General features: G+C 39.6%; 1 protein-coding gene across 2 annotated transcripts in view; it reads right to left on the reverse strand.

The window, feature by feature from the left end:
* Nucleotides 1-10,270, reverse strand: part of ccdc186 (coiled-coil domain-containing protein 186) — a 28,233-nt gene extending 17,963 nt beyond the window's left edge. For both annotated transcript variants that reach the window (XM_078278902.1, XM_078278901.1), the window contains exons 1-8: nt 10,135-10,270; nt 7,466-8,466; nt 6,955-7,081; nt 5,977-6,105; nt 2,769-2,981; nt 2,226-2,345; nt 1,334-1,438; nt 378-476 (exon numbers count right to left, since the gene is read on the reverse strand). In XM_078278902.1, coding sequence (XP_078135028.1) covers nt 378-476; nt 1,334-1,438; nt 2,226-2,345; nt 2,769-2,981; nt 5,977-6,105; nt 6,955-7,081; nt 7,466-8,448 — 1,776 coding nt within the window. In that variant the 5' untranslated portion in view covers nt 8,449-8,466; nt 10,135-10,270. The remainder of the gene's footprint in view (nt 1-377; nt 477-1,333; nt 1,439-2,225; nt 2,346-2,768; nt 2,982-5,976; nt 6,106-6,954; nt 7,082-7,465; nt 8,467-10,134) is intronic.
* Nucleotides 10,271-11,066: the final 796 nt, after the last annotated feature.

Raw genomic sequence — 11,066 nt, forward strand, 5'->3', positions numbered from 1 at the left:
AATTACACCTCTCAAACTGATGAAAACAGCTGAAAAAAACATTTCTTTTACTAGAACGGCTGGCATCAACACCATCAATAAAAGGCCTGGCGGAGCAGAATGTATATGTGATTTGGAATTAATAGCAAACCTGCATTAGTGTTTATTTTACATTTCTGGTGGATCGTCACACAGTAGAAACATAATTGTATTCATGTATGCAGCAAGCATATAAACTACTAATGTTTGTGGTAAAGCTGCTTAGCTTCACATTTTGTCCAGGATTTTAAGTGCCCATTCACTGGCCACCTTAAGCTAATGTGTACACACTAATGAGTTCTTGTTTATACATGTGTGTGAGAAAGTGTTTGTGTGTGTGTGCACACTGCGGTTGGCACCTCTAATTGGTCCGTTTGTTCCTGCTTGTGTTTCTCCAGCTCTACTTTGGTCTTCCTTAGTTTAGCATCCAGCTCGTTCGACTTGAGTTCCTCCGATTCCTGGAGGAGAGAGGGGCAGAAGATTAAAAAACAAGACAGTCAGCAGGGTGAAATACAGAGTGCATAGTAAAAGAGGGGCTGACATAAAGTCAGGCAAGCCTGGAAGAAAGAGAGATGGGTGAAATACAGGGCATAGGAAAAAGAAAGCAACTATGACATATGAATAATGACCAGACACCAAAACATAATGTCCATGTTGGCAACAAAGATATCTGGTTTTAGTTCTAAAACTCCTTTTCTGGTCTTATTAACTATATGTTGTAAGTTACCTCTTTTTAAATGTGATAATCATACAAAAATTCATCATATGCTTTACTTTTTTTAGGACCTTTCATTTTTTAAAAAAGGTCCTGTTCTCCTATATGCTGTCTGTGTATGCTCTGATTACACACTACTGATGAATACAATAAATCTAACTAATCTCTTCAGCACAGAGAGGAATTTTAGGCAGCTCTCTACTACCATCACAAGGTATAAATGAAAACTGCCTTTCTACTACAGCAGAATCAATCAATTTTACTCACTGAAAAGCATATTTTTGTATTGACATGCAAAAACCGTCATTCAGTCCATGTATGTGAGAGCATAGTATGTGATACAGGCTGAAAGTTTTCTCACCTCATGTGTCACTGACTGTAGATTTGATTAATTCCGAGAGTAGGCTGACTGATTTTGATAAGTAGATTTTGATAAGCACGCAAATTGTGACGCTGCCAAAAAGAAAACTAACAATCTGTAACTACGTCCAACAAATCCAGACATAGACCATGTTTTTCACACATAGACAGATATTTTACATTTGCTCACATTCTTGGTCATGAGCAAACTAATACTTCTATGTGATAAATATCACAGACCTGGTATGTTCGGATCATGTCCTGGCAGTTCTTGCGGATCTGTTCGGTCTCTTCTTTGGCCTGGGCCAGTTTGGAAGTGGTCTCTCTCAGTTTGTCTTTAGTTTCCTGCACACAGATAAACATAAACATGCTTTTGTAATTATGACGCTACAAAAACAGCATTTCACTTCAAATCAAAGCCTGTAATGTATAAAGCCATGCAATGATTTGACTTTCTGCTTTTTCCTCTGTTTATTGTTGTGTATCTGCTTGGAGGCAGGCAAATCAAAATAAAAGCATTACTTCGTAATAGACATTTCCAAAAATAGCAACAATGTTAATGATGATTTCCTTGCAGGATCATTACTGTACCATTTTCAACCCCGAATCAAATGACACATCTAATCATGTTTTTATGGAGCGGTTGCAAATGAAATGACTGAAGGGGATGCCATTTGTATTCTGGTGCACATCTTTGACAAACAACAGGCGTGGTTTATAGACTAACAGAGACAACATTAACCAGAAATTAAAGTATGTTCTTTTAAACTGCTATGGGAAATGTATTAACTGTATACTGGAGCTGCAACAAATGTATGTTTCAACCTTACTTACTCTATTATAATGTAAATCTTGCTATTTGTATCATTTGATTAAACCTTAACTGCACCATGTCCAGGTTCATACCCACTACAATAGCATCTAAAGCCCAAGGATATTATGAACAAATAATTAAAATATGGTGAACTCTTGTGTTTTTGATAAATTTATAGTAGTGGACCAAAAATAAGAAAATACCTCTATAAGTTAACCTAATAAGTTCTCAAAGATTGCATTTACATACAACAGGATTGTCTCAACAGGATTGTTTGATAAGTAAAAAGGTTTAACACAAAATAGCACTTAACATTACCTTGTGTGCATCTGCCTCACTCTTTAGCTTGTTCTGGGCCCATTTGACCTTGATAAGATGCGAGTTGATCTCCTCCTTCAACTTTTCCACCTCTCGAGTCAACCTGCTAACCTCGCCTTCCTGAGAACAGAGAGAGATAGATGAAGCAGGAACAATATCAGAGGATAGGATGGAAAACAGATATTTGGCTGAGCTTAGATACTAGTTAATTCACTAGTCCTGATGTTCTTCCCCTGCTAATTCCCCAATATTTTTATGAAGCAGTTCCAAGTCGGACATCCAACATGTTTATAATGTGTCCAGCTGCAAATTATACTAAATTCAATCAATTTACCACATAAAGCAAAATGCAACAGGTTCAAATGGATACATCAAAACAATTGTACCACTTAGAAAATGTTAATGGCTAATTTTTTTGAAGATAAATGCAAATAAAACGGTAAGCAGAGATGTTATTGAGCCTTTATGTGTTGATATTAACAGTTTGGAAAATTAGAACTCTTTAACAAGGCCCCTAAAACTGACAGTAGTAGTAGTATCTACCTTAGCGTCATACAGCTGTTGCAGCCGACCTTTCTCCTGAGCCAGCTGGTTTCCTCGAAGAGCCTGGCGGTCTACCTCCTTGGTGGCTTCCCTCAGACTCTTCTCCAAACTCTCCTTATCCCGCCTCAGGTCCAGGGCCTCTTTCTCCCCCCGCACATATTTCATCACCATGGCCTCCTTCTCTTGGCGTGCCTCATCACACTTCTTGTTCACCTGAGATGGTTGTTTATGTCATTAAATAGGTTAAAATAATTTCCCACACTTCAGTCACTGAGCTGCTGCTTGTACTGATCCTTAAGAGGATCAGAGGAAAGTGATGTTTCCTTTTAGGAATACCTAAAGGGAGATGACTGGCTGCAACTTCAGCCTGGACTGATAAAAGATGGACAGTTGGATAGATAGAAGGACAATCCTGCATTGCAGTGTAGATGGAAAACAAAACTGCTGACTGACTGTACGACTATCAGCTTGTCAACCTTTTACAAATGAAGCTGACGTGCTTCCCCTTGTCAGCAATGTTAAAAGGTGAAATTCCTGTTGCATTATTTCACTGTATAATATAGTGTATTATTGAAGTACAAATAAAGTAATGCACCCACACTTTCTTAATCCCATATTTTGCTTACTAGGGCTGAAACTAACAACTGTTGACAGTTTTTATGTACAATCTTCACTGCTTGCGCTTACAAGCTGGACTTTTAGGAGAGCAAGAGAAGGAGGGAGAAACTGTATAGGAGTTGTTGTGTGTGTTTATGTTTTTAACAATATAACTTAATAAAAAAAAAACAGGTATAGAACATTTTGTGCATCAGGCATCATAACAAAAAGAGTAAGTTAAAAGAAATGATTACTTATGTGGCACAGAGTTTCTATAAAATAACTGGGTCACCATCTTAATACAAGGGAGGACTGATATAAGGGAAAGGCTTAAGAGACACAACTACCTCTTATTGTTCACTGAACAGTGAAATTAAAAATTGTGAAGTATAACAAAACTGTCAACCAGGTGTGGAAACTATCAGATGAAAAATGTGCTCTCCTGCACTATTCGCTTAACAAGTGATTACATCTGCAATAACAAGAGTTTGGTGTGCAAAGACCTTGACTGTTCAGCGGCTAGTTTTGTGCAAACATCGTCAAAGAAACATGTCTGGCAAAAACTAGTGTACTGTGTTTTTGGCCAGTTGTGAGTTTAGCAATAATTTAAATCAAAAGATGAAAACATTTCTTTGTGTAAAGGTGGTACAAGTTATTCAATGACTCAGTTCATAGATTGAGATACTCCAGATGCTGTAGAAGGAGATACTCAGGCTACAGTTTGTCTGATAGTGACATTACACAAACCAAAAATGTGCATGTAAATGCAAATCTTTTAGTACATTTCAGACGACTGATTCTTGTCTCTGAACTCTCTCAATTAAACAGTGAAAATCCATTATCTTGTATACATATTGTATGTACAAATACAGTTATTGTTTTGTATGTTGATGATTCAGTGTTAAGTGCTGTATTGTGGTATAAAATGTCTTCATTAACTGTCTGCTGTTCATTTCTCTCTGACAAGCTTCCGCCTCGGTGGGACATCTGTGACCACAGGAGCTATAGTCTGAGCTCATGTCAATACATCAATAATACTCACACTGAGTATCCCATACCATCTTATGTCAAATGTACAGTATATCCCCAAGTATCCCTCAACTGTTTGGTTGTCATTTCTGCAACAACAAAAAAAAACTAGAAAAAACTACCCGTAGCATTTTTTTCATTGTGAGTTAAAGGTGCTCTAAGCGAGGTCACACGTTTTTTAGGCTAAAACATTTTTTGTCACATACAGCAAACATCTCCTCACTATCCACAGCTGCCTGTCCCCTGAACGCACAGTTTAAAAAAAAAAAGCAGTCTCTGTAGACAGCCCAGGCTCCACAAACGGCAACAAAAACAAACTGCGCCAACCTGCACCACGAAACATAACAAACAAACAGTGTTCCAGCCAATAACTGACAAGAAGGATTTGGGGGTGGGGGTTGGGGGGTTAGTGCACGGAAGGGACGGGGAGGGGACGGGATGAGGAGGAGGGAGGGGCGAGCTAGCCTCCGTTTTGTTTGACAATACTTTGAACGTCAACAAGAAGTGACGTCACCCAACATCGCTAAGAGTACCTTTAAGTGACAAACTCGGGTTGTGTTCCATTAGTGTTTCAACGTGCCCTAGTTCACTAGGCCCTAAGCACTTGCCCTTAGGAGAATCCCCACCGCCATCTTTAGTGTCATTCCATTTGTCTGAAAAACTGAAGTGAACTTGGTGAGGTCGACCCATTGAGGGCTGAGGGAGCGAGTGAACAATGATGGTCACTCCAGAGGTGGATATCACCCACCATGCATTGCAGTTACGCATTTGGTGCAAGAAAATACATCCTCGGTTAGGTGCAAGTCATGTACAACTGCTAAAACTCCTGTTGCTGACCACCAAAGAAAGGGACGATGAATAAATTGGACAAATACATTTCAATTTTTTTGTTTCCTCATTGATAGCTTGATATTTTACTGAAACGTGTAATATAACTGTCAGTTAATATGTAGCCTACTTTAAACGTTTTATTTACTAGATAGTTGTATGTGTGATTTCTTTATTTCCAACATTATCTGTAAATACATGGAAGAAATTCTGTTTTTGTGAAATATAGCCTATACATTAATAATATGATTAATCATGATACACAAACTTTCTAAATCGGAATAATCTCATGCAGCTGATTAACAAGCCTCATTGAAATGAGTCTGCAGGTATTTATGACACAAGATTTTTTATAAATAAAGTGCCTTTCATACATGAAATACTTTACAATAAGGAAATTGCATGACATAAGCAGACATAAAATGATAGAATGCGATAATTAATAAAAAGATAAGATCGAAAATAAGACACACTTGAAGCAGTAGCACCAAGCCTACAATTGGCGGTCGATTCAAATAGTTTGCGCTGAAAGTGAACAAGGGCAGGTGCTTTCCATTTCAATCCCTCTGCTCTCAAGGAGGGCATGTTAAAACCCTAATGAACCGTAGCCTCGATCTTAGGTTACGTAATAAGGTACTGTAGCAGCCTAAAATGGAACATGGCCAGACATGCAAATAAGAGTCAGACTTGGGCAAAACCAAGTTGCGTGACAAGCTTATCAAAGACCCGCACAGTATTTGGGTACCAGTTATACCTGTTCAAGCCTGTGGGACATCTCCTTATGCATGTGCTGGAGGGCAGCCTTAGCTGCCTGGTCCTGGTGAATTAGTTTATCACGTGACTCCTTAAGTTCTTTCAGCAGCTCCTCCACCCTGCCCTCCAACTGCAGAAACAGGGAGTATACAGGGTAAGCAACATATAAGCCTTGGACCACAACTGGGCTAACCTGCTTCACAGGATGACACCTGACACAAAATGTTGGGAGGCAAGATATACAGCACATAGATTTTTACTGGAAAGACAGGACAAAAAAAAAAGATAAGCCTAAACTAATTACATATGATGATTGGAGAGAAAAGCATGCATTGTGTGCATGTCATAAAAATCCCTCTTACACCCTTCTGGCTACACAATGCCTAAACAAACGCTGTTACCAAGAAAGAATACATCAATTGTTGTTCCTTCTATGGCAATAGCAATGCTAGTCCAGATCCAATGAACAGAGAACTACTTGTGTTTTGGTGTGTTAGATGGATGGTAAGCTTTGTAAATCAAAGCATAGGACACACACACACACACACACAAAAAGGACACAGGATGTTGAAAAAGCTGGTCGAGAGCAATACTCTGATAAGCCATCAGTGTTTAAGGCTGCTGTGGAGCAAAGTTGTTTCTTTTTAAGATGTGACAGTACCTAACACAAAACATTGTACAGCAAAAATTAAAATATCAAAAATTTGATCACAATTAGCATAAGTCAATGTCCGTCACAGGCAGGCATTCAGACAAAACATTGCAGAGGAGCACTTCCTTGTGGATAACAAACATATGGTAAATAGGCTTCCATTGTTTTCAAAAAACCGATTAAAAATAGCTTGGAGAGACATGCAGGACAAACAATATGCTTGTTTTTGACCAAGGGATAGATACAGACAACATAACTTGGGTTTGTGCTCCAAAACAGTCAGTGCCATTTGACCATGAACATTAGATCATAGATGATGAAACCAACCTTTTTAATAGTGGCCATGTGCTGCTTTTCTGTTTCTGCCCTCTTTTTCAGCTCTTCTCTCATGTTGTCCTTCTCTGAACAAATACCCAGGATCAGCTCCTGATGCCTCTTGTTCTCCTCAAGCAGCCTATATACACAGAAGCACCACACGCACAAAATCATAAACTACCAATTCAGGTCAAGTCCACACAAAGTACTGAAGAATTTAGACTGTTATTGAGGCTAGAAGAAAGAGCAAAATAAGAAAATGTGTGTGTCATGCTGTTTCACTACCACAAAAAAATTTAAAACAATTATTCTTGTGTACCAGTTTAATCAAGACAGATTTAATACAACTAAGGTGAAAGAAAAAGAATTAGAAAGTATGTTAATCTCTTGCTAAACTGACCCACTACAATGCTAAGTACTATACAAAAAGCAGTTAAAAATGACATGATTAGGGTGGCCTAGTACACCATCAGCTAGTCTAGGCAGCATTCATTCCATTTTAACTGATGAAATAGCAGTTTACCTCTGAATAGATTTCTCCTGCTGTGCATACTTGAATTGCACACACTTCTCAAAGACCACCATGCAGCCCTCTTGGTCTGTAGGGAGACCATTGACAGGTGGGCTCCCTTTCCTCTCACCTCCACGTCCCCCCTCAGGCAGCTGAAAAGCCAACAGCTCTGACTCTAGCTCATCCAGCAGTGACTCCTGTGACAGCGAGCGCTGGATCTGAGAGATGAGCTTTCGGCTGCAATCAGTGTCATACGGACTTGACAAGGCATGTGAGGGGGCTGAGGTGTTAGCACTGGTTTGTGGGCTGGAAGCAAGGGAGGAGCCAACAGTCTCTGAACTGGGGGTAGAAGGTCCATTACAGAACCCAGAGGAGGTTGTCGAGTCGGTGGGGGAGTTTTTGGAAGTGCTTTGGATGGAAGTGGATGATGGACTCTCAGCTGAACCACCATCATCAGCAGGCGATGGCTCTGTGGGACAATTTGTAACCAAGACTGATGGCTGCTCATTGCTGTTTGGAGTGGTGGCATGAGAATCCTTCCCTTTATCAAAAGTCAATAAGGTTTCTATTGTCCCTTCAAGAACAGAAGGAGAGCTTTCTACCACATCATCCAAAGTGGTGACTGGGCCAGTCTCATTTGAAAGTGACGGGATCCTGCCTTCCTTTGAAACTGTACTGTTATTACAGCCGTCATCAGCATCCAGCTCTCTCCCCTCTACATGTTCCTGACTGCATGTTTGAGCTTCCGACTTTGTCTTTATCTCAGTCTGGACATCTGTCGTAGTCTTGATTAATTTACTGTCAAGCTCTGCTTCATCCTTTGCCTGACTGACCTTTTCTACCTCATCTGCACTGTTGTGAGAGGTTTGTTGCTCCTCTTCTATGTTAGATGTGCTGTTATGAGGTTGATTCACCAGTTGCAATCCCTCCAACACAGATTCAACCTCAGATCCTTCCATCATGTATGTATCCGAGGCAGGACCAGGCTGTTCCATGGACCCTCTGGTTTAAATCTGGCAGAGAAAGATGGAGAAGCAGACACAGAGAAGAGAGGCAGACCGAGTTGGGGCAAAGACAAAAAAAAATGCTTACGGTTTTAATACATTGTCTGACAACAGTTTTTCTGTGAACAACCTATAATTCCTGGATGTCACTAATACAGCAGCCCTGTGCTTTTTGCATGGTGTTCCTTTCTGGTCATTAGGTACAATCTTGACTTTGTGTTGAGCCAGGAAAAACCCTGCCAATGCCGAGGAATAAGCTTCATATCTGTTACCAAAAGGATCACATAACTCAAAGACATGCCCAACAGACACACTAAGAGGTGTGGCCCTCTCAACACCTGTTACATTGTTACACTTGTGGGCGTGTGGCACTGTACGTCATATAACTAACATAGGTATTCAAGATTATTACACAGCCTCACTGCATTCATCTTAAAAGTGTATCATCGATCCATTTAGAAGTGATGGTAAAACACACTTATGACAATTAAGGACTGTACAATGTTTGACTTGAATTTAAAGTGTACAACTTTTCTAACAGTGTCTAATTTAATATAAAAATACAATACAACATCTAAGGGCTGGTACATGGTGAACACATGGATCAGTTCTCGTGTTTACTTTTGAGAATAAGAAATACAACCTTTTTGGATCAGCTTGATGACACTTTTCTTGAAAATTAACCAACCACCGCTCACTTAAGCCAGGTAATGAACAAAGTAGGCCCCGTCTCAGTCTGAAACATTCAGTCATGGCTTGAACCTCTTAAATTAAATATTCAGCAGTTAAACATTATTCCCTTGGACTGAGAATTGCTTTGTCAGCATCTACTGTGTTGTTAATCACTGACAGTTGACTGAGAATAGCTGGAAGCGATGTAATGTTTAGTACAGCTCTCTGAGTTGTTGAAAGATGATATGTTACACCATGTTTCCTAACCCAAAATCCCCCCAGCACCATTTGCCATGCCTCTTTCAATACCATCTTATCCGCACAGTTGCCCCACGTCTGCCGTATTACACACTTGGGGATCGTAATTTTACTTACAATGAAAACCTGGAAGACTTGTGCTTTCCACCATCACATAGATCAAAACAATCAAGCTTCTCGAGTTAAGCAGTGAAAGCACAAACAGATAAAACACACACAACGGCGTTGATGCTCTTGCGACAGGTGTCATAAGAACACTGTCAAAAGTAGTTAACGTAATGGCAGTAGCGAGTCTTATTAAAAAACAGCCTTTAGCTGGAGCATGCATCGGGTTGGTTAATGTGTAGTTAGCAAGAAGCACGCCGATGTGCCATATGTATTTACTGCCGTTTTATTAACACTTCGGGCCACTTAACATTAGCCCTACCAACACTGACTTAATCGTGCTAGCTGCTTAGTTAACACGGCATGGCATTAGGATCGCACCTTACCTAACGTAACACACAACTAACTAAAAATGAATGGTTCGAATAGATTAAGAGCATAACTGCAGACTGACATTTTATCCTATGGAGGCACTGCTTTCTTTAGCTAGCTAGCTAAGCTAACGATGATAAGAGAGGCGTTAGCTAGCCACAAGCACAGTCCGCTTACACTGTAACGTTAGCTAGCGTAGCTAACGCCAACGTTAGCATCTAACATAAATGACAAATAAAGCTTAATAAACATGGTTAGATTTTCACCCACCGAATGCGGAAAGCCCATGGTGTAGTTCAATTCGGAGAGAACCCAGACAAGAGATAACTTTGGGCTCTCTGCCTTACCAGCTGATAGCCCCAACAAGTCACTTTGATATGACACATCAACAAATATGGCCACTGCGGGAGAAACGATGAAGCGATATAAACCAATGACGGGCCGGTGAGAAATGACGTCAGTGTAACGTTAACACACGACAGATACACCTTCACCCATTGATATACGGTATATATATATATATATATATATACCAAACATAAACACACATACACCAGTAAACCACATTAAACATCACACATATGTCTCGTATTAATATGAGATAGTGTAGCCCATGATTATTGTACTGACTGATACACTATCAGTAACAAGGGTATATGTTGCCAAGTTGATACCAATTCCAAAACTAAATTTTTCCCCAATCCTTATAATGTTTAATATAGCCTAAACCCTCAGTATTTGAATACTTTGTTATTTCTGTCATTATGATATATAATATTTGTTGCAATATGCTTGTTATTGACAGTGATTGCTGCATTCTGCCTTTTGAACACCACAGGCCCTTTAGCTGATACCTTGTTAGCAGACTTTGTGTTTTGTTGAAATAAAGAAAGAAAAAAAGGGAAAAAAAGCATTTTCCTACTGTATGTGGCATCCACACAATGTCATATTTGACTCATATTTGACTCAAATGCAATTAATTAAGTCAGCGTGCATTGTGCAATAACCAAGACAGTGAGCCAGCATCCAATGCACAGACAGACATGAGCACTTATACTATTTTCAAGACACTAAGGTCCCCACAGCTCGGGCAAATGAAAGGCAATTATGATACTAATGTCCCAGGTCAATACTGAAACCCACTACATATAATTAGTCTTAAAGAATGTGTCTTTATTCTTGGGACAGAAGCAGAAGATGAG

Source organism: Sander vitreus, chromosome 21, assembly GCF_031162955.1.
Source record: "Sander vitreus isolate 19-12246 chromosome 21, sanVit1, whole genome shotgun sequence".
Classification (NCBI taxonomy): domain Eukaryota; kingdom Metazoa; phylum Chordata; class Actinopteri; order Perciformes; family Percidae; genus Sander; species Sander vitreus.